This window comes from Impatiens glandulifera, chromosome 1 (genome assembly GCF_907164915.1).
Source record: "Impatiens glandulifera chromosome 1, dImpGla2.1, whole genome shotgun sequence".
In the NCBI taxonomy this organism is placed as follows: domain Eukaryota; kingdom Viridiplantae; phylum Streptophyta; class Magnoliopsida; order Ericales; family Balsaminaceae; genus Impatiens; species Impatiens glandulifera.
Genome location: NC_061862.1, coordinates 129,782,312 through 129,809,716, shown reverse-complemented (window position 1 = coordinate 129,809,716; position 27,405 = coordinate 129,782,312). Strand labels below are relative to the sequence as shown.

General features: G+C 36.0%; 1 protein-coding gene across 1 annotated transcript; it reads right to left on the bottom strand.

Moving 5' to 3' along the window:
• Positions 1 to 15,879: 15,879 nt before the first annotated feature.
• On the bottom strand, positions 15,880 to 21,605 carry LOC124919768 (probable galacturonosyltransferase 6). The gene is made up of 9 exons (XM_047460095.1): positions 21,357 to 21,605; positions 21,219 to 21,253; positions 21,092 to 21,133; positions 20,827 to 20,974; positions 20,613 to 20,680; positions 19,848 to 20,098; positions 19,090 to 19,447; positions 16,969 to 17,490; positions 15,880 to 16,391 (listed from the first exon to the last, which is right to left on the bottom strand). The coding sequence occupies exons 1-9, from the start codon at positions 21,466 to 21,468 to the stop codon at positions 16,116 to 16,118; spliced, it is 1,812 nt and encodes a 603-aa protein (XP_047316051.1). The 5' UTR covers positions 21,469 to 21,605; the 3' UTR covers positions 15,880 to 16,115.
• Positions 21,606 to 27,405: the final 5,800 nt, after the last annotated feature.

The following is a 27,405-nucleotide window of genomic DNA, read 5'->3' as shown; positions in this document are numbered from 1 at the left end:
ACAATAGGTCAGCTGCTTGGAGGAATCAAAGAGCATGTAAATTAGAAGAATATTCATCTAGAATATTCCCAAACGGATCAGTAAGTGACGGACGTTCTCACGAAGCCACTCCCCAAAACTAAGCTTTCTTACTTTAAAAATATTTTGGGTCTTGTAGACCTCAACTAATTTATTTTTAAACATGCACAAAATGAGGGGGAAACTTGTTGATTAAAGTGATTGGACAGACATGTGTAGACGGAGGTCTCAATTGGACTAATTAGATCACTCGTCTAAAGATAACATGTATTGGATGTGCTATGCCTGAAGCAACTTATTGTCTAAACATGTTAGACGTCTGTAGACGTGCGTGGATAGACGCTGTCTAAATATATGCATGTTAGACGCATGTTAGACGCCATCCAAACAGACACATGTTAAGCGTATGTAGACGAGCGCATTTAGACGTCGTTTAAACAAGTCGTCTAACTACGTGTATACTTAGACGCAAGGCATGAAGATGGCATAGATGTCTAACTATGTGTATACTTAGACGATCCATCTTTAGACGAGTGGGACATCTGTCCAATTTGCTATTAGCTGTCCATGTATATTTTCCCGCCCATAAATTGAATAGTCACATTTCGATCGTTTGAAGACACATATCTCTCAATGCCGAAAATATGACTAGAATTTTATGACGGTTAAGCTATACATGGATTTAAATTATTGATGACCTTTTATGATAATTTTTTAAAATGACGTCTTCTAAATAATGATCATTCTTGGGAAGACACTTTAATTAAATGACGTTCTATTTTCAAATAATTTCTTTTGTACATGTGACCTCTCAAACTCTATTTAAAGAATGTCCTGCATGGCAAAAAGATTTTTCACGTCATCCTTGAGATTTCTCTGAAAAACCCTAGAATTTTCTCTGTCTTCTCTCTAAAGAAATCCTAATATTTTCTTGTTCATTCTCTTTCCAAATCTCCAAGATAGCTTCTAAGAAGATTGTTCCTCTCTCACAAAACATCTTGCAGGTAGACTTTGAATCGGTCTACGCTTATGAACAGCAGGACGTTGTTGATATGTTCAAAACTCTAGAGGCGTCTGGCCTCAAAAAGTTCTTCGGTGGTCCCTTCATTCTCTATGAAGAAGAAGTCCGGGAGTTCTTGAGTTCAGGGAAAGTTGTTGGAGATACCATTTAGAAGACTATGAAGGCTTTCCAGATATCCATATTTGGAGCCTTATTCGCCGAGTTCTTCGAACTTCCATCGGAAGACCACGCTTTCGACGTCGTGATTCCGACCATAACTATTTCATAAATGAAGACCCTCTTTTGGACATAGGCGGTCCGATTAACATCAACGGGATGAAGAGAGTTCTAAAATACCATTTCTGCATTCTGAATGACATTGTTTCTAAGTCGCTTCAGGAAGAGGATAGAGAAGAGGACGGACGCCCAGTTGATAGCCATCCCTTTTGTAATAGCCACCATATATTCGAAAAGATCTTTAGTGTAGGCTTCAAACGACCCTACTCTCTCTTGAATCGATTTCGCCACAAGGTCGTTCCGGATGCAGAAAAGATACTTGAGTAACTTTTTTTTCCCGTTGATATTCACCGGACCGCCACTGTCCGAAAATAGAGCATACATCTCAGAGATATCCTCATCCAAAATCTCAACATCAAACTTGTGGCCTTCCGATGGAAGCCCAGTTTCTCTAGTCAACAAGTAGAGTGTAGTCTTTTTAGTCCAACTCAGCTGGCTTTTGGAGCATCTGCAAGTTCCTGTAGGCAAGGGTGTACCCATTAACCCTTGTAGAATAATGACGAGTGTTAGTCGACCACTCGATTCAAGCGTCCTGCGACCTCCAGTTGTAGGACCCCTGTAAAGAGATTGAAGACTCGGCGATGGAACCGACCGCTAGCTCTTCTAGCTAGAAGAGGGCTTACAAAGGAGATAATGTGTCAAAGTCGATTCCGCTCCTAAAAGGGCAAGAATTGAGGAAACTCCTATTGTTGTTGTTCCTCTGTTCTAGGCCTCGCCATCGCCATTAGACAACATTTTGGCTAGTCAAAGAAAAAAGTTGGTTGAGGCGTCTACCCCTGCTGCTGGTCAGACGGAAGTCATTGCAACTATTCAGACGGAGGTGTCTACTGATGTTCAGACGTCCTCCAATGTACCTCCATCCTCTTCTTTCATCGATGTGCCCGTTATTGAAGTTCCCGTAGTGGAACATGCTTCTGGACCAACTGTTGAGACAACTAGTCAATTTGTTGAGAAGAATTATGGGGAATACATCATTGTCTTCTTTGTTGAACAAGTGGCTATTGTAGCTACTGGTAATGTTGAAGTTACCTTGCCTGAAGTAGAGCAGGAGGCTATGCCCTCGTCTGCTGCTACCATTATTGAAGAAGCACCCGTTCAGACGGATGTTGGCCATGTTACTTTTCTTCAAGAAAATACTCTTTCGAAGAACATTTCTCTGTTTTCTATTCTTAGAGTAGCCTGAGGGGCTCAGAGTATCTCTTTCATAGAGTCAATTCCCGATCCCAAACCTACCAAAGTTGTAGGGAAGGGAAAAGAAGTTGTTGACTACATTCTTGAACCTTCGTCTGAAATCAATTAGATACTCGACCTCATCATGGAGGATTTCGAGGAGAAAATATCTATGAAAATCGAGTTGTTTGATAAATGACTATGTATAAGGCTTCACGCACAATTTAGTGAGTTCAACCCAAGTTCCAGTGTGACGAAAAGGTGGAAGGAACTACTGTAGATAGAGAAATCGGTCCTCTCCTGAACCAAAACTCAAGATATCAACGAGGCTCTTAAGAGAAGAGAGCTCATTGCAGCAAATGCGAGATGGCGTGCTCTCTTTACCATTTTTTGTCAAGGAAAAGCAAATTTTAACTCTTTTGACAAGGCAGCTCCAACAGACACGAAGGTTCTTAACTATCTTAGAATGCTCATGGAATCCTATTGTTCCACGGCCCTCCAATATGTCTATGACACATAGTCATCTCACTCTGATGCTCTTCGGAACACTGCGCCTCAAGAAGAGCTCAACTGCTTAGTAGAGGATCAGTAGATGCCACATTGACGAGATTTCGTCTCCTCAAGGTGAGTTGCGTCACATATTTACTGTTGAGTAGATGCTTTCGGTTGAGGAGTAGGCGGATCTTCACATCATCGAACATAAAGAATCATTTATTGAGGAAAAGTGGTTCTTTACTTGTCACTTTGTTGAGCAGACGCCTCTCCCATCCAAAGCTCAACAGTTTATTCATCAAGCTAAGAAGGAAATTGATCTCACGTCTGAGCATGTGCCTCCGTCTATTCATAATAGAACGTCTGAAGTTCCCCCCTCATCCGAATAGCTAAGAAGGCAGATCCTGTCTACTGAGGGAGAACATGTATGTTCCAAGAGGGCGTCCGAAGTTGTTCAGTCCTCTTCCTCATCGTCCGAATAGACATCCAAGAGGGTGTCCGAAGAAGATGTTGTGATGATCCCTTCAGACGGGCAAGAGTCTAAAGAGAAGCAGCTTACTCCCAAACAATCCAATCAATCATCTTCCTCAAAATCCAAAAAGTCTCATTCTAGTGTATCCCTCCACACAATGAGATTTTGGACCTTGTCAAGGATCTGTAAGACGTGATCCAAGGGGAAAGAGTTGAGTCTCGGGCCTTGATTAGTGTGGCTTGAATCTCCTCTCAAGATAATGAACTGAGTGATCCATCTAGGTAAGCATTCATGCTAATCTATTCGCTCTCTTCCAGCTGGCTCCCACATTGTCTCATCTGCTCCTTCTTCGTCTAAGGAAGCCTCTCCAAGAGCTATGAGCTTCCGCAAATTCATTTTGGATGCTCTAGCTCCGATGCAGCAAAGCATCCAATCTATCTCTTCAAGGGTGGAGAATCTTGAAAGAGAATATGCAGCGAACTCTAAAGCTAATGTTGACTTAGCCACTGCTCAAGGGAGTACTAATAAAGACTTGCTGAAAACTACACACGACGTAGCGATACTCCACACTTAGATGAGAAGGATGCAACAATTCCTGATCAGGCAGAGCAATGAGATTTATGACAAGGCCAAGTCTGACAATCTTGAGCTTCATAATGAGACGAGGTCTTCCATTGAAACCCTCACTCAACAGATGGTTGAAATCTCCCGATCCCTCAAAATTGCGGAAGATGGGCAAATTGAAGATGTTGACGCGGTCGCTCAGCGCTTTCAGGCTAAAGAGGATGCGACTGCTGAAGCTGTTTAAGCCAAAGTTCTTGTTGTTGTTGACCCTGATAATGTTAAAAAGGGGGAAGGTAGCAATAAAAGGGGAACAAGTGTTGTTCGTGGAACTCGTTCTAGGAAGAAGCCAGCCCAAGGTGGTCGTGGCAGCTATCATGAAGATTGCGGTAGTGATCGTGGAGGTGGTTGCGGTGGTGGTCATGGAGGAGGAGGAGGTCAAGGCTAGGAAAGATATTTCTACGACAAACTAGGGAGGAAACGCTAAACTTTGAATATCTTTTGTAGCTTACATTTATAAATACAATGGTTAATTTTTAAGTTCATGTCTTAACTTGATTTTCGACTTGATTTTAACTTAGTTTTAACATCATCAAAAGGGGGAAATTGTTAGACTAAGTTAAATAAAGAAAAGAGAAAATTAATTAAGAGAGAAATAATTAATTAACTTAAGAGAATAAGTACGACATAGCTTTAATGATGTGGTCTAAATAAAACTAAGTTGTGGTTTGAACAAACTTAAGTGTGGTCTAAACAGAACTAAGGTTTGTAATTTGTCTTTACGCAAGTACAACTCATAAGACGTATGTCTTCAAATGCAGTCTGAAGTAAGCTCAATCAGAGGGAGTGTGAATTTCTCAGACGGGATAGTCTGAAGTAGTGCGCAAGCAGACGTCGTCTAAACTACATCAGACATGCTAGTCTAAAGTAGTGTGCGAGAAGACGTCGTCTGAACTACATCAGACATGCTGGTCTGAAGTAGTGCGCGAGTAGACAAAGTCTGACCTACATCAGACGTTCTAGTCTGAAGTAGTGCGCGGGCAGACAAAGTCTGAGCTACATCAGACGTGCTAGTTTGAAGTTGTGTGTAAACAGACGTCGTTCGACTTCATCAGATGCATAGTCTGAAGAAGAACACAATCAGACGTCGTCCGACTTCATCAGACGCGTAGTCTGAAGAATCGCGCAATCAGACGTCGTCCGACTTCATCAGACGCGTAATCTGAAGAAGCGCGCAATTAGACGTCGTGAGACTTCATCAGACGCATAGTCTGAAGAAGCGCACAATCAAACGACGTCCGACTTCATCAGATGTGTAGTCTGAAGAAGTGCGCGAGCAGACGCCTTACTTCAGCAGCCGTCTGAAGAAGCGTCGGATGCCTTGCTTCAGTAGTCGTCTGAAGAGGCATCTAATTATCTACTTAGCTCACCAGTTTGGCAATTAATAATATTAGTTATCAGCCGTATGCCCAGACAGTTGAACGCACTTCAACCGCTCAAGTGCCACGTACACAATATTCCACCAATCCGTTTTGTATCTTCCCGTACATCATGTTCCAACAAATATTCTCCAATACAATCCTCTACGCCACGATCCAACGAATATGTTCTTGTGTACCTTCCCATACACCTGGCGTACATCCAACGGATAGCTGACACGTATCAAAGAAGAAGAATCGACCGTTGGTGCACTTCAAGTATAAAAGGTGTCTAGAGTAAAACGGGCTAATCTCTCGGTTAATCTCTCTTGGTCTATTGCTCTCTCTCAGTTCTCGAATTCTAGCGTGAATTTAGTGTGACTTCATTTGGATTAAATTTCAACATTAATTCACATTTGAATTTGGTGTAAATTTCATTTGTCCAAATATCATTTTCATTTAATTAGTGTAATTAGTTTAATTCCAGCATTTTTTTCCAACAAGATGCAAGTTTAAAAGTCGTATATTTCTTCAACAACATTCAATTGCATTGAAACTATGATCTTAGAAGATCTAGTATATTATATGTCATGTATAAATTCTTTAGAGCAATAACAAAATGTGTTGAACTAACTTCACCTTCCGACTCAGATTTACTCTCACCAAAATAAGAAGTGGTTCCCTTTCCTCAACCCTCCTCAACAGATTCGAAGTCACAACCCTAATTCGAGATCTAAGACTTCCCTTTCCTCAAGCCCGCCCACAACAGATTTGGAGCCACATCCTTAATATGATATCTAAAACCATCAACATTATTTGCTTCATCTCTAGGCTTCTTCGGTCATGGCTTACTAAGAGACAAGATAAAATTGTCATTGAAAAGATTATAAATGGTTATGGATAGGGCTGGTTAAATTAGAAGGCATCTAAAATTTTAGGTGATTATAAAACTGCGTTGTTTTGGATATTATTAAAGTGGAACAATATGGGCGCATAGTAAGAAAGAAGAGATTCACTCTCAACACGTGAGACATAATGTTGGGACTCTTTTTCACGTGTAAGCAAGTACTGAACCAATAACATAATTTCTAAAACACGTTTGAATACACAAAATATTTTTTCTTTCAAAATTTCTCGATTAGTAAATTATGTGGCAACGCTAAAAAAAATCAAAACTAGTCTAAATCGACATATTTAAATGTATTTTAGTCAAGTCTATCATTTTAGTTTCTCATCCTCAAGAGAAATTTGAGTTATGAGACACGACTATCGAGTATTGAAAATCCTTCTCGTAAATGTTGATGTTTGGCCTTACTATTATATTTTAATTTTAAAATTAATAAAAAAACTTAATTTAATTGATTAATTATCCATTTTTTAACGAGAATTTTGTGGGTACATAATCCATAGGATGTAGGGGTGGGTCGTATATCAAATTTTTTATTCATACTAGGTACGTACCAAAATTTTTGATATAGAATAAATTATACCAAAATCTTTTTGGTATACCAAAATTTCGCATGATACAAGTAGCATAACAAATCATATCGAATATTGACGGTATACCGAGATTTCGATACGATGTCGATATTATACTGTTAATACTGAAACAATACATTTATTTAAGAAAAACAAACCAAACTAATATGGTTAGTACATAAACTTTAGATAAAACTAAACCTTAAAAATTTTATTATACAATAAAATATAATCTTAAGACTACAACATTTTTAGAGACTTTTTAGTGAAATCAATTAAGTTTCATATCTTGTGAAGTAAAATGTGTAGGGATTGCATTGATTGAATAATACTATAGTTTAATTTTTTTTAATTTGATTTTTAAAATTTAAAGTTTTTTATAATTGAATTAACATCAAATTTGGTTTGAGAAAGAATTAAGTATACTTTTTTTTTTTGGGGGGGGGAATAGCTTAGTGTCATTTTATTAAAAAAAACCTAAAAGAGGGAAAAAATACAAAAGTTCAAGATCAGATCTAGACAACTTCTAGATTTGACAATGAAACAATAATTGAATTACAGACCACAACAACAATCAATTAGCGCCTACAACGTTTTTACTTTTATTTTATTTGTGACATATCTAGCAGAGTTTTCTTTTCTCTTCATTCCTTTCGATTCCTCTCCAAGATTGAATGAGTGCATTTCCATCTGAAATTATATCTCTCCAAATATCTTCAGTGGTTCTACTTCTTTCACTGTGAGTTCTTGAATTTCTTTTTAGATATTGTAGATTACTACTCCAAAGTAGCATTTCCACATACTTACATAGAAGGATCTTCCTTTTGCTTTATTCTTCATCCACTCTTGGATTTCTTCCCATATTCCTGGAAAATTGATGATGTTCATGTTTGCAACATACATCCTCTAGATTTGTATTACAAAAGAGCATTCCCCAAATAAATAGTTTATGTTTTCCTCAACTCCCGAACATAGGACATAGTTGATATCAGAAATGTTTATGTATTTTCGAATTCTGTCTTTTGTTGTTAACCTTTTCCTGTATACCAGCCAAAGAATAAATTGGTGATGAGGAATAATCTTTGGAGACCATACCACATTATGTCAATCTACCTCATATCCTCTTGTTTTAACCATTTTTCATGCCTTTCCTGTAATAAACTTCTCATTGTTTTCTATTTTCCAACATATTTCATCATTACTTTCATTGAGTTGCTTCTGCCTCATTAGGTTTAGGATTCTATCACCTTCTGGAATACGCCTCAAAAGTGAATCACATTTACCTTCATAGACGGCTCTAAATGAGTACTTGATGTATTCTCTTCTAACTCTATTTCCTTGCATTTCTTCTTTGAATATAATGGGAATATTATCCGGCCAAGGATCATTCCAGAATAGTATCCCTCTTCCATTTCCAATTGTGGTTTTCACCATTTGAAAGGCATTTTTTTCTTGTTTTTAGGATTTTCTTCAATGACCATGCCATTATTTCATTGATGCTTCGTGTCAAGATACTCTGCTCTTCTTTCATAAATCTTGTATGCACCCATTTGACCCATAGGGAGTCCGCTTTTTGCTCCAACTCCCATAAGCTCCTAATGGTGAGGGATTTGTTCCATTCAACACAACTTTTTATTCCTAGTCCGCCTTCTTCTATGGGAGTGCAAACATCCTCCCATTTGACTTTTTTTCCTCCCCTACCTTGTGTTCCCCAGATGTAATCTCTCATGATTCTATCGAGTTCAGTCATTACTTTCTTTTGGATGACTATCTATTGTTCCCAGTAGATAATAATTCAAAAGATGACTCTTTTAACGAGCTCGATTCTACCTGCATAAGAAAGTTTTTTCGTAGCCCAACCCATGACAGAATTTCTAACCTTTTCTACCAGTTGTCTGAAGTGATTATATCGGAGTTGTTTTGATGACAGGGGTACTCCAAGGTATTTCACTGGTAATTCACCTTCCTTGATTCCCATAATATTGAATATGTTTTCTTTCCTTTCTTCATTAACCCCTCCATAGAAAGCTTGATTTTTGTCCTCTTTGATGTATAAACCTGTAATATACAAAAAGATTGTTAGAGCTTCTTTGATTATACTAACAAATTCAACATCCGCATAAGCCACAAAAAATAGATCATCTACAAAACATATATGGGATATTGCTTCTTCTTTGCAGTACGGGTGAAATTTGAAATGATGACTTCTCATAAGCATTTTTAAAATGTAGTCAAGAATTTCTATTATTAAGACGAATAGGTAAGGAGATATAGGGTCTTCTTGCCTTACTCCCCTTTCACCCTTGAAAAAGCCTCCATGAATACCATCCACGCTCACAACAAAGTGAGGAGTGGAAACACATTGCATAATCCAATCAATGAAAATAGTTGGAAAACCTGCAGCAAGAAGGAATTCGTGGATTGATCCCCATCAGATTGAGTCAAAAGCTTTTCTAATGTCAATTTTGAAAGGCACACGTGGCGATAAGTTTTTCTTGCCATATCCATTCAATAAGCTTTGCATGATTATGATGTTATGGGAAATAGAGCGTTTAGGAATAAATGTTGATTGCCCTAATCCTACAAGCTTATCAATAACTGTTTTCAAACGTTGCGAAATAATTTTGTAAATAACATTGCATCATAAAATATGACGATAGTCCTGAATTTTTTCCGGAATTGAATTTTTAGGAATCAAATTCAATACTGCGACGTTCCATTGCTTCAACATTTTCCTGTTTTATAAAAATTCCAAAACCCCTTCGCTTACATCTTTACCCACTATTTCCCAGTTTTCTTTGAAGAAGTTCGCGTTGAAACCATCTAGCTCTGGGCTTTTATCCCTTTTCATTGAAAACACAACTTTTCTAACTTCTTCCATATTGACTCTTGTAATCAATTGGTTACCACTTTCTTCACTGATTTTCCTTTGCACAATCTGTTGAAGCAATTTTCGGCTGTCCTCTATTATTGTGCTCGTTTATATTTCAATCAGCTCTTTGTAGAAACTTATTGCTTCCTCATGAATTGCCTTTTGTCCTTGTAAACATTTCCATTTGAGTTTGTGAGCCTTAGGACCTGATTTCTGAAATTCCTTGATGAACATTTTTTATAGAAGAAATAAGTATTCTTGTCTCCTAATGAAAGCCAATTTTCTCTAGATTTTTGCTTAGCAAAATTTCCTCTTTAGAACAGAGGTCTCTGAATCGCGTAAGAGTCTCTTTTTCATCTTCCCTATTATAAAGTAGATTTGGGGCTCTTAGTGCATTGCTTTGTATTTCCTCCAGTTTCGTTCTGGCTTCCTCTACTCCTTTAGAAATCCCACTATATTTTTTCTGGTTTAGCTTATTCAGCTTCCCTTTCAGTAATCTTAGTTTCTCACAAACTCTGAACATCTTTGTTTTATTAATTCTGATGTTCCAAGTTTCATTAAGAATTTCATTAAATTTTTTATCTTTCATCTAGAAGTTGAAGAACTTAAAGGGTCTTTTCTGTTTTTTCTCCTTCTCCCAAAAGAATTTCAAATGGCAGTGATTAGAGATACCTGGTTGCAAAACCTGGATTTGGCTTATTGGGTAAAACTCCACCCATATTTCATTCATTAGGCCTCTATCAATTCTTCTCTTTCTCATGTTGTCCGCCCCTCTTGTAGTTGACCATGAAAATAGATTACCTGAGGAAGACGGTTCAATGCAGATTATGTCTCGAATGCATTCATTGAAATCTTGCATGTCTTGTGTTATATTTGTCTCAGGCTCTCTTTCATTTCTGAATTTTATAACGTTAAAATCTTCCATAATAACCCACGGTTCGTCTCCGTAATGCTTCTGCTTAAATCATTCCAAACTGTCTTCCTCTCTGTCCCAGAGTTGCTTGCATAGACTACCGCAAAGAATATTTTTACCCTTTTCACTAGATTGATAACCTCTGTCAAAATAACTTGCTTACTTTCAAAAAAATTCTTGACTTCAACCCTTCTTTTATCCCATCCTACCCAGATTTTTCTTTTAACCCCATCAGAGTTATGAATAAATTCTCATTCTTCTTTGAAGCAACCCTAGGCAACATTCTCTATTTGACTTTGTCTGACTTTTGTTTCAATAATTCCAAAATTTGTGATTTCATTTCTTTATGCTATTCTTCTAACCTCACTTCTTTTTATAGGGTCATTTAACCCTCAAATATTCCATGTCATTAAGTTCATTAATGAAAAGAAGATGTTTCAGCTTTACTTCCCCTTCCTTTACTTTTTTATTCCTTTATGTTTTTCCCATATAACAGGGCTACTATAAGAAATTGTATTGTTATAACGGATGCAAGAACAATGATAATAATAATAGTAAAAGACAGAATGAAAACGACACCCGATTTAACGTGGTATCCAGCAAAATTGCTGACTAATCCACGGGCAGAGCCACTGAAAAATATTTCACTATAATCGTTAACACGGATTATAGATACTCAGAATAGTTCAAGAAAAAACTAACACCCAAGTCCCTTTATTTATAGGGTCAGGTCAATTAAATTTTCCTTTTTACTTCCTATGTGGGACAAATACCCAAAAAGAATATTCTAGGCAAAAAAAACCCAACAAATCTCCACATTGACTTGAATATTTTCCCAGATAGCCAGATGCACCAGATGTACTTTAAATACCAGATGTGCCAGATGCATTACACTGAATGCCCAAATAAACAAAACAGATGCATTACACTAAATGCCCAGATAAACAAAACAGATGCATTACACTGAATGCCCAGATAAACAAAACAGATGCATTACACTGAATGCCCAGATAAACAAAACAGATGCATTACACTAAATGCCCAGATAAACAAAACAGATGCATTACACTGAATGCCCAGATGTGACCTGCTCTGCCTCAGGCCTTGCCCCTTCAAGGGCAATCAACAACTTCTAACATTGAGCAAGTTCAAACAGTGTTGAAACTTGCTCTGCGGAACCGGCTTGGTAAACATATCAGTTGGATTGTCTGCAGTCCCCACTTTGTTTACCTTGATCCTCTTCTCACTTCTCAGAAAATGGTACCTCACATCAATGTATTTTGTTCTTTCATGGTGAACTTGATCCTTGGTTAAGCATATTGCACTCAAACTGTCGCAGTACACTGAAGTCTGATCGTGGTGTAGACCCAAGTCACTAACCAATCCTTTCAACCAGATTCCCTCCTTAGCAGCTTCTGTCAAGGCCATATATTATGCCTTTGTAGTAGACAAGGTTACTTTCGGCTGCAGAGTAGCCTTCCAACTCACAACAGAATCACCAAGCGTGAATACATAACCGGTCATCGATCTTCTACTGTCTACATCTCCAGCATAGTCAAAATCTGAGTAACTAGATACTAGACACCGACTATCACCACCATAACTGAGACCAATACCAGATGTACCCCTGAGGTAGCGGAAAATCCTCTTCACTACTTGCCAGTGTTCCTTACCAGGGTCTCCCATGAACCTACTGACAACACTAACAACATGTGCAAGATCCGGTCTAGTGCAGACCATAGCATACATCAAGCTTCTCACTGCACTAGCATAAGGAACATGTGACATGTATTCCTTTTCCTGAGATGATTTAGGTGCAAATGTTGCAGACAAATGTGCATTTAAAGCACTAGGAGTATCAATGGGCTTAGCAGTAGCCATTCCAAACCTTGATAGAATTTTCTGAATATACCCCTTCTGTGACAAGAATAACTTCTTATGACTTTTATCTCTGTAGATCTTCATTCCCAGAATTTTCTTAGCAACACCTAAATCCTTCATTTCGAATTCTATATTGAGTAGTCCCTTCAACTTTTGAATGTCAGACTTCTTCTCAGCAGCTAGCAACATATCATCTACATACAATACCAAATAGATGAAGGAATCATCTTTGAGCTTGTTGTAGTAGACACAATTGTCATACAGACTCCTTGAATAGCCAATCTTAAACATGTAGCTATCGAACCACTTATACCACTGCCTCGGGGACTATTTCAGTCCATATAAAGACTTCTTCAACTTGCAAACATATTCCTCTTTTCCAGGTTCCTGAAAACCATCTGGCTGAGTCATGTATATCTCTTCTTCCAACTCTCCGTGTAAGAAAGTTGTCTTCACGTCTAGCTGTTCGAGTTCCAGGTCCTGATGTGCAACTATAGCAAGTATGTCTGACTACTGGTGAGAATATTTCATTATAGTCCACTCCCTCTTTCTGACTGAACCCTCTAGCAACTAACCTGGCTTTATACTTGACCCCCTTAGCTGGTGACAACCCTTCCTTTTCTTGAACAACCATTTACAAGTGACAATCTTTCTCCCTGGTGGTATTCTAGCTAATTCCCAAGTCTGATTCTTTTGAAGTGACGCCATCTCATCTCCCATGGCAGCAAGCCATTGGACAGACTCAGTACCCGTAACAGCTTCCTTGTAGGTGGATGGCTCATGAGGATCCACTTCCTCTGCAACCTGTAAAGCATAGGCAACCATGTCCTCATAGTCATACATTGAAGGAGATACACCAAAATTAGCTCTTCTATGGCGATTAAGAACTAGATTTTGATGTTTTACAGATGATGATGGAGCAACTGGAAAATCTACCGCTGAAAGTGGTTGAGAAAAACTCTCCTCTGCTTCACAACTAGCCTCAGTCATTTCCTGCTCCACCTGTTTCTCGACACCACAATCTACCGGAATGGTGAACTTCACAGTTGGGTTAAGCATGAAATTTTCAACAAAGACAACATTCCTACTCAGAATAACCCTCCTTTCAGAAGATGCTCCAGAATCCAGAACCCACACATCAGTGTAATGTGTGTGACCATCAGCAACTAAGGCCATATCCTCTTCGGAATTTGTACCATCTTCGGCAACTACAACAGTACCTGGTGCCTTCTCATGTTGATTTTGTCTCTTCTTTGGACATTCATTCTTCCAATGTCCCTTTTCCTTACAGTAATTGCACACATCTGTTGGTTTCAAACCCCTACTAACTGGTTTCTTGGGAAACTTCTTTTTCCCCGGTTTACCATATCCCTGATGGTTATTTGTAATTAGCCCAACAGCCTGACTATCCGAAACAGTGCCACTACAGCTATGTCGCAATTCTCTACTGTGAAGGGCAAATCTAACTTTTCTAAAGCCAATGAATCTTTACCACTAATGAAAGACTCCCTAAAGTTTTCATATGATATTGGTAAAGAAACTAATAGAATCAAGGCAGCATCCTCATCATCTACCTTAATATCAATATTACGCAGATCTAATAATATTGCATTTAATTGATCTAGATGGTCTCTAAGAGGTGTACCTTCTTGCATACGCAGACTGAACAGACGTTGCTTCAAAAGCAACTTGTTGGTTAAGCTCTTCTTCATGTATAAAGTCTCCAGCTTAGACCACAAACCAGCAGCGGTTTCCTCCTCAGCCACCTCAGTAATGATATCGTCTGCCAAAGCCAAGAGCAATGTTGAGTGTGTCTTTTCTTCCAAAAACTTCATATCAGCAGGTGGTGGGACAGGTGCAGGCTTCATCAAGGGAGCCCATAGGCCGTGTTGTTTCAACAATGCCCGGACCTTGATCTGCCACAGACTGAAACTATTCCTCCCAGTTCTTGCCTGAGCAGATCTGAACAACCCTGCTCTGATACTAGTTTGTTATAATGGATGCAAGAACAATGATATTAATAATAGTAAAAGACAGAATGAAAACGACACCCGATTTAACGTGGTATCCAGCAAAATTGCTGACTAATCCACGGGCAGAGCTACTGAAAAATATTTCACTATAATCGTTAACACGGATTACAGATACTCAAAATATTTCAAGAAAAAACTAACACCCAAGCCCCTTTATTTATAGGGCCAGGTCAATTACATTTTCCTTTTTACTTCCTATGTGGGACAAATACCCAAAAAGAATATTCTAGGCAAAAAAGCCCAACATGTATTTTCTTTAATTTGCTTACTTTGCTGTTTTGGAATTTTTGTGTTTCTCTGATTAATTTTCTTTTCAATTGGAGATGGTATAGTTTCAACCGATTCAGTTGCCTCTTCTTTATCTTTCCATTTCCTTTAATCACTCCCCCTTTCTTGCTTTCTCCCACGCTTTTTCTTTCCACAACATCTTCGGTATTGATTCTTGCTTCCAGTTCAAGTTTCTTTAAGAATTGAATATACTTAAATTGTAGAAAATGAATATTTTGAGACTTGAGCCTTAAATATGTTCGAAGAAAATGAATCTCTTAAAATTGATTGATTTATTGATGATAGTTTGATCTAGAAAGTTCAAATTAGTTGTGTGAATATAATTTTAGAAATAAAATCTAGAGCATTTATTTATAATTTAATTATTTATTTACTTATAAGTAATATATATATATTTTAAATATTATTTTGGTATATATATATCAAAATTTTGAAATTTTATACCTATATCTTACTAATAATTTCAATATTTTAAGCGTATCGATATTTTACAATAAGATATTTACATACCGAAAATATAGGGACGATCACTATAGCTCTTGCCAAAATAGAAAACATTGGTTTCCAATCTCCAGCTCTGGCCCAAATTTGTGAGACAAATAAATAAATAAATAAATAAAACATGAGTACCAAACATAATATCTTCCCAACCACTAACCAAGGGTGTTCACTGCTGGTTTAAATAAAAGTAAAACAATGCATTGTATTTTTAATAATCATATCCAATTTATATCAAATGGGTTGTTTGAATTAGATTTAATCTATCAGTGACAAACTGCATTGAAGCTGTCTATAAACCAAATTGCAACAGCCATTTAAGAATATTTTAAAAACAAATTTGATCCAACTATACAAGTCCATATAATACATGAGTTATTAGCTAAGGAATCTACAATAACATCAACCTTCAAGAAATTTATCATGATTTTACCAAAAGGCAAGCATGGTATAAATGCATAAGTTAAATTACAATGGCAAATGAGGTACAAAGAAAGTGGCAGTTCACTATAGTATTAAAACTTTTATAAAATTCTGTACACAACTGAAATTTCCTCATCTCTTATTGCTAACTAACTCTGTTAACCCGAAATGTAATCGGATATAAGAAATAAGAATCTATTTTTTTATGTTACAAAAAATGTCAAGTATGCCAAAGAATCAAGTAAAAAAATGAAAGTAATGAGTAACCGACCACCATTTACCAAATCGATTCATTCTCCTCTACGGGTGGATATTGCATTGTTGGAGAAAAGGGTGGTCATAGTTAACATGTCTCCTCCAGTAAGATTTGTACTTGTCTAGTCCAATATCTAACCATGGCTTCATAACACCATTGTAGTGTATAACCACTGCCTTGTCTATTTCATTCTTTGAAACACCCGATTCATAACCCAATCCAAGGATGTGCCAACTCCGCTTCAAACCAACAGTGTTGTTGTAGAAAGTGAGCCAACCCAAGGGCAAGCTCCCAGCTTTCCAAATTTCCCTTGTCTCTCCCTAAACAAAAAAAAAAAGTCTTTTCAGCTTTCTAAGGAATCATATTGCATCCACAAAAGGTTCAAACAAACTGGAACCCTTTCAGCCATTAGCATGAGAAATTAGATTAAATTATGGACTCATAGTAGTGTATAATTCGAATGATGTAATGGAAGAAGTGATTGATGATGGGATAGAAGTTAATTCATATCAGACAAGCCCCTAAAATAGAGGAAGATTGTAAGGAAATTATTAATGTGGGTTTAATAAAATGGCACAATGTTTTCCCAGTAAAAAAGAAGGGAAAATGACATTCAGATAAGCCCTGACAAAGTCAGACATGGTTAAAGGGTTTAATAAAATGGCACAATGTTTTCCCAGTAAAAAATAAGGGAAAATGACATTCAGATAAGCCCTGACAAATTCAGACATGGTTAAAGGGTACAATAATGTCTTCCTGTAATTGGGCAATAGCCTTTCAAAATGATTAATCAAGATAGAACACAATATCATAATATTAGATGCAGATAATAAACAAATGAGCACTAAAATCAGTATTCAAAATCAAATATAGGGACTAACAAGATAGGAACCATACCAAATGCAGATACTTGTGATAAACCCCGGTTAAATTTTGCCGTCTCCACTCTCTCAGATCAAATATGTTCAGCCCAAAGGCCCATGTGCATGCTTTTGGATCAAAATATTTTTCCAAATATGGGTCTGAAACATTGATGAACATATCCATCCTGCGAAATGAAGGTTCATCCTCCTGACAAGTTTCCACCGCTCCATTCACCTTCCCCTTCATATCGACACTCCAAAGTCGTGTTAGGTCCCTTAGGACTACCACATCATGGTCCAGAAAAACAATCTTATTTAGGGTAGGGAAAACATCAGGCAAATAGAAACGAAGGTGGTTCAAAGCAGACGTATATATTGGGTCATGGGAATTTTCTTTTTGTAGTACAACCCCGTATTTGGACGATAACCATGTAAAAGTATCTATATTCTGGATATTTATGGTGGAGTTTTTAGGAGTATTTAGTAACAACCACATTGACATTGATGGAAGGTTGACTGAATCAGTTACTACATGGAAAACCAATTTCTCTGGTACCTGCAAATTGCCAAGCTAGGATATTATTGAAGAAGACAATTTGGTACAAAGTTTATTTAGTGAGATTTGCATGTCCACACATAATTGTGTATACGAGGAGAAAAACAGATGTCAATGAGAATGAAGGCAGGGAATCAAAACAAACCTGGTGAATCTAGATCATGTTTGATGTGGGTATTTGGGATGTTTTTTCAAATAACCAACAATCTAACCCACAATCTACATGTCATTTAAATCATTAACTCCCTCTATTTCTTTTCATTTATTAATTATACATGTATATCCATGATGTCGTTTTTATTAAAATAACTTGATTTTTCATAACCTAGAGCTGTTGATATGGGATTATTTGAAGAAAATTAGGTCATGGCTAGAAAATCATGTTTGATGCAAAACAAATGATTATTTTGGTTGAAGTACTCAAATATCTGTTTGTATTTCATATTTAAATTTGGTAAAAACTATTGGACGAAATTAGTATTTTAATTGATAATTTGAATGATTTATGGAAATCAGATTATTTGGATAACCACCTGGTTTTTGAAATTACACCAGATCAAACCAGGCCCTTGTTATTAGAGGAAAATAAAGAAATGTGCTTGAACCAGTCTTTGAAAATAGAAAATGAAGCGCAAAAAGACTAAACAAAAATTTTCTTGTATCAGAACTCCTTTGAGTTCTTTATGCTTGAAAATTGCCTTTAGTCTACACAATTCTCAACAACATATTGCCATGGTCCCTATGACATAATTTAAAGTCTAACAAAACATGTTTTTTGGAGAAATAAAACTATTAACTTGTAGAAAGATGAACAGCAAGAAAAGGCCGGGAAAAGAAAATATAACCAAAATAATACATGGGAATAATTGTCCAGAGGGATGGGGGTGTGAATAGGTTGATTTAAATCATCAATATAAGGAAAATGAGCTCAAACTCAAGTTGAACACATTTTGCAGGCTTTAATCTTGTCTCATGGGCTAGACTTAGTTCATTAATAGAAGAACTATAGTTAGTTATGTATTGTTAGCTTTATTATAAATAGAGGAAGTAGTTATGCTATTCCTTTTTCATCTATAATATTCTCTAGTTCTCATAGCATTCCTATTATAAACCCTAGATCTGCTACAGATGATCCCTTAGCTGTTAACATAACAATCCAGGCCAGCTGTCCTTATTTCTAAACAGCTTAGTTGCCTTTTCTAATTATGTTAGTGACCTGGTAGTAGGTTATTATACCAGGTCCTATATAGAAGAATAGAGCCTAGGCTATGCTCATGAATGAATTGGTGTAGTCAAGTTCTCTCTCGACCCTTATTCAATCAAGGTCTCCATATTTTTGTGTCTCATCCATTCTTATAGATCTACTTTCATCCTCTTAGTCTCACCTGTTCTTTACTATCACAAAAAATGCTACTAATAAAAGCAGTTGCAGTTCTAAAATGAAAGCATATAAATGTATGATGAAAAAATGTAGAATAGAAGAGGATTGATGGAAACAGTCACAAGACAATGGAAAAACTTATAAAGTTCTCTTGTGGATCCAACCTTGAATAACACATTACAGAGCTCAATTCTACTAGTGCAGAGAAAACTCTTTACCTTGGAAGCAGCAATGGTTGAGTATATAACCACAGAGCAGGCTAAAATATTGTCAGAGAAGACAGCAAAGTGATACAGGTCTGGATCATGCACTCTATGTTGGTTAGGGAAGTATCGCTCCTCAGGTTGTAAGGTGAAGTATTGTGCAGTCAACCGCATAGAGAGGCAGTGAAGACCTTTGGGAGTTGTCCTTCCTGCAAGCTGAATAAGATACGACACTTGATTCTTATGTGCCCGAACTTGTTCTTCAGCATTATAAGTCATAGCACGAAGTTTTGTACTCATGGAATTGCAGTCAGTGAAAATGCGGCTTGCTTTTGATAAGGTGGCCTCCATTAATCTCATCTTTAATGTAGCACTGAGATTTACAACTAGTACTAGTCAATTGGGATCCAAAGCAATGTTAGATATTAAGATACCAAGTACTTAGCAAAATCATATTCCACCTTGAAGAATTTTTTAGAAACTTTTTAATAAAATAATTACACAATAAAAGTCCTTATATTATTCTAAGTAAACAAGGCCATAACTATCTCTACAAGTACATGTAAGAAGCTAACCAGATATTCTTAATGACGTTCAATTCCTAACTGAAAAATGGAAAATCCTGATCAATAAACAGTGGGAAGTTGTATGATTACTTTACCCAACCACATAATCAACAAACACAAATCGATTCAAATTTTTCCAGTATTTGTAGATAAGATGATAAATAAGAGAAGGTAGAAAATAGAAGAAGAGACAAATTAATTAATCACCTCCTATGCAAATCAGAATCCTTGGTTGAACCACCAATTGCATGTTCTACTTGCTTAATTCTCTGCTTCAGCTCCCTCATTAAACTTGAGGTGCTTTTAGGTGATGTAAATGCCAAATACATTTGGGCCCTAATTACCTGATCTTTCATTTGTTTCACCTTCTCATCCACCAGCTTCCTTGAACCTGATTGTTTGTTTTGACCAGAATTATTGCTTTCATTGTGTTTGAGAGTTGTCCGTGTTAGGAGTTCCTGTCATGCAAATTAAAGTAATTTGTTTAACAATATTTTCCACACAATTATAGTTCCATATTTAAATTAAACAAATTTAGGAAGATATGCGGCAATATATTCGTGAGGAGCCTAGTGCATCAATATTCAGTTCATAATATTTTTTCAGGAAGTTGTAATAAAGAAACCTGCTTGAAGACATACAAACAGGGTAGTAGAGTAGATATCGAGAGTTTCATTGCTTCCAATAATGATTGATAAAAAGGAGACAGAATCTTTCATATGTTTTCATGAGTTTAAGAACATCAGATTTCAAGTGGTTCCATTAACCAGCCCTTCTCATTGATAAAATATATTTTGTCCAATCATAAAGAGTATTTGTTGGCAGTGATTAGTGAAACCAATATAGGAATAACATCGACAAATAATGATTGGGACTTCTCTTAGCAAATATGTAAAAAACAAATCTGTGTCTATTACATGACTAAATTTATGAAAGCCTCTTCGAGAAGAAACTAGTTTCCAAACTGCCCACCTCTCTTGATGCAGTTGGTAATACAACAGTCTGATTTTTCTGATTCTGCTCAGTTCCCTGCTTGGTGACTGAAAGTGGAAGTAGAGGTTATTTAGCTGATTACACAATGTATGAGTGTTTTTAATAAATAAGAAACAAAGAATAAGAGATTATAGAAAAGATGAAGCTGAAGCTGAAAGGAATTTGTAACTCTCTTGTTTCCTAGACAATTTACCTTTCCCATCTAAGATATCAGTGCTGTTTTCAGCGTCCAAAGATACATTAGATCTATCATTGATTTCAGATGAATAGCTAACCATGGAACTAAGGTCTTCATCTTTGTAAACAATCAGTGGAGGTTCTTTCAAACTCTGACCTCCTTCCTACATTAAAAAGCAGAGAAATTCATATTGTAATGTAAAAAAGATTCATAAGCACTTTACTAACATTAACATCTTCCTGTTTGACAAGCAAGAAAGAAAGAAAGAATCTGAAAATACCATCTCAATGACATTAGATTTGAGTGCATCTTTTCTATTTTTCTGCAAAGAAAATGAGAATCATCAATATAACCAAGATCTAAGCCACTAATCCTAAAAACCAAGATGATTTCTACGTATATCGTACATTACTGGACAAGTCTTCAATGAAACCATCCGGGACTGCAAAAATGAATTCAACAAGAAAAAAAAAGGTAAATGATCAGTTAAATGACAACTAATCAAGTCAAAATAAAACCATCGATGACTTCGATTCTTCAGCTACCTCCAGAGTGTAAATTCTTGACAGTGCCGGATAGTAGAAAGATTGGAACAAAGACGGAAACAATAAGGAGCGAGAGGATCAATATCCTCGTGATCCGACGATTTAACTTCATCTATTTCTTCGTCGGACGAACCTAATGTCAACGATAGGGATTCCGTGCATTTGTCGTCACAATGGCAGATCAAGATTCCTTGCTTAAGGAATTGGAACTAGGGTTTTCCAGAGAGGGTTTTAGAGAGAGAAAAAAAAACGATGAAGAGAAAGATGTCATTTAGTAATGATTCAGGGCTTTTATACCTTCAGGTTTGTGTGGAAATCTGGGCCGCTTGATTAGCCATTGGAGTTATGAAATAGTGTTACTATGTTGACAAATGTTAAGCCGTAATTTATCACTTCATTTTTTATTAATTACTTTATTTAAATTATTAATCAAAAATATTTTATTTTTATTTTAAATAAATTTTAAATTATGAATTACTCAAATCTATTATATATATTATAAGTCATCTCATATAAAACAGCAATTTTTATATTAATCCGAGGAGTACACGATTAAAAATATATTATTTTAACGTCTTGCGTTTATCAAATTTGATGTTGAATTAAAAATAAAATGTGTTATTAGCCTAATTGCTTAAAACGTTGTATTTGTTTTTTTAGGTTGCGATTTCAAAACATACCTATAACATTTTTATTTTATTTTTAACCGTTTTAAGTTTATGGACGGGTCAACCCAGAATCCGACCTAAGTATTCATTTATTCTGACATATATATCCAAATTAACCATAGCTCTCGACCCGGCAATTCGGATACTTTCAAAATTAATCATCATTATATATATATATTAGTTAGTTAAAAAGGTAAACTTATATTGTTACAACGTTCGGCGTTCATCAAATTTGGTGGTAAATTAAAAATATAAAGTCTTATTAGCCTAGTTGGTTAAAGAGTTGTACTTGTTTTGTTATGTTGCGAGTTCGAAACATACCTATAGCATTTTTTTAATTTATTTTTAACCGTTTTAAGTTTATGGGTGGGTCAACCCAGAATTCGACCCAAATATCCATTTACTCTCACATATATATTCAAATTAATCACAACTCTAGACCCAGCAATCCGGACATTTACAAAATGCATAAAATAGTTTTGTTCAATCTCCACATACTTTGTCATGCCTTTGTAATATGCCCTTGGAGAATACATTGTAAATATTATTTTGTTTGAATTATAATTAATGATTGAAGGGACTACTATAAATTGACAACCTTAAAAGAGTTCATAATTGAATTGGACTCTGTCAAATATGAATTTGAAAATATGGATAGTATTTTTAAATAATAAATATGTAAAATATAGTATTATTAATTATTTTATTTGATGTTTGAATATATAAATATATATTATTTTATATATTTTTTTGAAAATAGTATGTGTATATTAAAAATGATAATATTATTGATTCATGTCTTTTTGAAAAGTGTTGAGTTGAAGAGAAAAAAATAAGAAAGAAGTTACCAAAGGAAATTAACATTATTTTATGTTATTCAATTATACCATTACTAGGTAAATATATAATTTAGATAAACCTTTTCTCTATTTTAGAATTAAATAACATAACTTATAACCTTTCATTTTATTCTAATTGATATCATAATTAATTAAAAAAACATTAATTTCAACCGTCCCCTTAATGTTTTTGTTGGTCATGCCTAACAAATCTCGTAAGTAGATGAATTTGTTCCAAGGAAGTGCTTTAGTGAAGATATTTGCAAGTTGATCTTCGTTCTTTACGTGCTTGATCATCACTTTTTCATCATCCACTACTTCACGAATGTAGTGGTGTTTGAGGTTGATGTATTTTGTTCGACTGTGAAATACTGCATTTTTGACATAGCAATTGTCGATTTGCTGTCGCAAAAGAGAACCATAGTCATATCTTGTTTCTCCCCCATGTCTTCTAAAATCATCCTTAACCAAACCACTTGTTTGGTTGTTTCGTTTGCCTATACGTATTCGGTTTCGGCGAAGGAATGTGCAACTTTCTTTTGATTCTTCGACGCCCATGAAAAAGTACCTGAACCGAGTGAAAAATAATACTCAGACATACTCTTCATATCATCCATGCTTCTAGCCCAATCGCTATCACAGAAGCAACTTGATATCTTCACTATCATTCTTTTCAACATTTCATACTCCATAGTCCCTTTTATGTATCGCAACACTCTCTTTGCATCTCCAAGATAAATTTTTCTTGGTCGATGCATAAACCAAGATAATAAACTTGTAGCATACATGATATCGGGTCTTGTAGTCGTAAGGTACAACAAACTCCCAACCATACTTCTATATTGTACTGCATCAGCATCACCACTACCATTATATTTCACCAACTTCTCATTTACTACAAATGGAGTCATCACGGGATTACAATTCTCCATTTTGAATGAATACTTTGTGCATACTTCTTTTGACAAATAAACACACCTCCATCATTTTGATCAATCTCAATATCCAAGAAGTAATGTAACAAGCCCAAATCATTCATCTCGTATTTCTTCATCATATCAGTTTTGAACTCATTGATCATGTTTTTATCATTTCTAGTAAAAATCAAGTCATCAATATAAAGAGAGACTATGAGCATACTGGATTCATCGTGCTTGATGTAGAGTATAGACTCGCTAGGACTCTTGAAAAATCCTCTTTCGTAGAAATACTCATTGATATTTCCATACCATGCACGAGGTGTTTGCTTCAATCCGTACAATGTTTTCTTCAACTTGTATATATTTTTTCTTCTTCTCCTTCAACATTAAATCTTTGAGGTTGTACCACATACACCTCTTCTTTCAATATTGCATTCAAGAATGTAGATTTCACATCAAGTTGGTAAAACTTATAACCTTTGGGAGCGGCTAATACAATCAACATCCTTATTATTTCGTGTCTCGCAACCGGTGCAAATGTCTCATGATAGTCGACTCTGGGTTGTTAAGAATACTCTTTTGCAATCAATCTTGCCTTGCATTTTTTAACTAAACCATCGGGCTCATTTTCGTTTTGTAAATCTACTTCAACCCAATCACATCTTTTTCTTCTGACTTCTCTACTAACTCTCAAGTTTCATCTTTTTCGATCATGTTGATTTCTTCTTCCATCGCTTTCACCTAAACCTCCTCTTGAATTGCTTGTTCAAAACTTTTGGGTTCTAAAACACATAAATTACATTGAGCATATATGTCGTTTAAATTTCTTATTTTTACCGGAGTAGGACTCGAAATGGATGGACTCACCCGAGCTGTGTTGTCAGAGATTGTTGTTGCTCACTTTCTTCATATCCACTTTCATTGACTCGTCTCGATTTCTCCCTCTGATCTTATTCAAAAATTGGCATATGTACATCCTCAACACCTTTCTCTTTCCAATCCCATTTTTCTTTTTCATTGAAGATCACATCCCTTCTTTCCATCACCTTGTTTTTATTCAAGCTAAAAAGTCGATATCCCCTCGACTTGGTGTTATAGACAACAAATATACATCTTTTACATTTATCTTCAAGTTTGTTTCTCATTTCTTTCGGGACATGAGCACATCAAATAGATCCGAACACTTTCAAGTGATTGATCAACACCTTTCTCCCCCGGACAATGACTCAAATGGTGTATTATTTTCAAATGCCTTTATCGGACATCAATTCAACAAATAAACTGATGTATAAGTTACTTCGGCCCAAAAAGTCAATGGTAACTCTTTTGCATTCATCAGGGTTCTCGCCATCTCGATAATTTTTCGATTCTTCCTCTCAACAACGCCATTTTGTTCTGGCATAAAACTCGTCGTCAATTGTCTTTCAAGACCAATATCTTCACAATATTTCTCGAACTCCTTCAAGATGTATTCTCCTCCTCTATCATTTGTTAACTTTTTAATCACCTTACCACTTTGTTTCTCGGCAATTCCTTAAAAATTCTTGAAAATGAAAAGTGCTTCCGATTTTGCCTCAAAAAATAGACCCAACACATTCTTGAAAAATTATTGATAAAAGTAATAAAGTATATGTTACCTCCGTGAGAGTTTTTGGACATCAGACCACAAATATCAGTGTGAACGAGCTCCAACAATAATTTTCTCTCCAAGTTTTCTTTTTCGAAAACGTCTCTCCATGGATTTTACTAAGAGCACATGTCTCGCAAACATCATGCTTGTCGTCAATATTTGGCAACGCATACACCATATTTTTTTTGCTTAGTAATTTCAAGCTCTCAAAGTTCACATGCCCAAGCCATTTATTTCACAACCATGACATATCTTCAACATCAACCTTCATCGATGCACAACTTGCAGGTTTAAGATGAAGAGGAAAATTTCGATTCCTTTCTATATTGACAACCACAATCAATTCTCTATTATTTTTCTTGTCAAAAATTTTACAATGATCATCATCGAAGTACAATGCATGATTATTTTGCATAAGTTACCCAACACTCAACAAATTTTGAGCTAAATCCAAAATAAACAACACATCATGGATTAACACTTTACCTTTCTTTGAATTTACGGTAATCGTACCTCTTCCATTTTATTTCACCACAACACCATTACCCATTGTGATCCGAGTTGTGTCGCTCTTGTCATGTTTGCAAAAAATCAACTCATCTCCGGTCATGTGATTGTTGCACCCACTATCAACATACCACTCGTTATCATTTTTTCCAATAGCCGCTTGACATGCAAAAAAATGTTCTTCCATCACTTTTACAATTCATTTTCTCCTCTGTATAATTGGCATGCTCTCTACTTTGATCTCGACAATCTTTTTGCATATGACCAAACCTCTTGTAATTAAAACATTGAGGTTTACCTCTATGATAACAATTTTCTTCAACGTGACCCGATCTTTTACAATGATGGCAACATTTATCATGGAAGTTTTTACCTCCCCCTCCCCCTCGGCCACGCCCTCGACCTCTTCCATAACTTCCACCTCCATGAGAATATTGACATTTACTCAAGCTTTTAGTATAATCTTCTTTTACACTCACTTTCGATTGAAAGTCACTTTCGATTGAAAGTCACTTTCGAGGGAAGCTTCAGTATGTCGCTTCATCTGTCGTTCATGCATCTCAAGAGAACTCATCAAATATTGAATACTAAGTGATAAGAGGTCTTTCATTTCTTCAATAATGGACACCATATTGTCATAATTCGGAGAAAGACTTATCAAAATCTTCTCGCAAACTGTTTTTTTGGTCAAGTCGTCGCCAAGACACTTAATTTGGTTTACAACTTCGATCACCCTTGAGAAGTACTCTAGTAGAGTTTATTTCTCCTTCATCCTCAAATTTTGAAACTCTCGTTTGAGAGTCAAGAGCTTCACTATCTTCATTTTGTCGCTCCCTTCAAATATCTTTTGCAATATATCCCAAGCTTCCTTCGATGTATTAAACCCTATTATTCTCGAAAAAAAATTACGAGAGATACTTTGTTGAATAATAAATAAGGTCTTCACATCTTTATTTTTGTTCTCCTTTAACTTTTTATCGGATGACCGATTTGATGATCTTGTGGCATCCTGATCTTTAGTGTGTCCGTTCTCCACCAAATCTCATGAATCTTGTGAGAGCATGAGTGTCTTCATCATAACACTTCAATAATCATAATCTTCTCCGTCGAAAACGAGTTGGGCTCCTCGTATCGGCCAAAAATCTCTTAGCATCGCCATGAATCGATCTCGAAGCTCTAATACCAATATGTTGGGTTGAAGAGAAAAATAAGGAAGGGAGGTTACAAAAAGAATGAAATATCATTATTTTCTGTTATTCAATCATACCATTACTAGGTAAATTTATAATCTAGATAAATCTTTTCTTTATCTTAGAATTAAATAACGTAACTTATAATATTTCATATTATCATAATCAATATTAAAAAAAACATTAATTTCAACATACTTATTGTACTTCTTACAGATAGCGTCGTCTCTAGGATATTTTACAGCAAAGGCGAGAGACTATCATAGTCAAGAGAGAGAAAATTCAAGTTACGTAA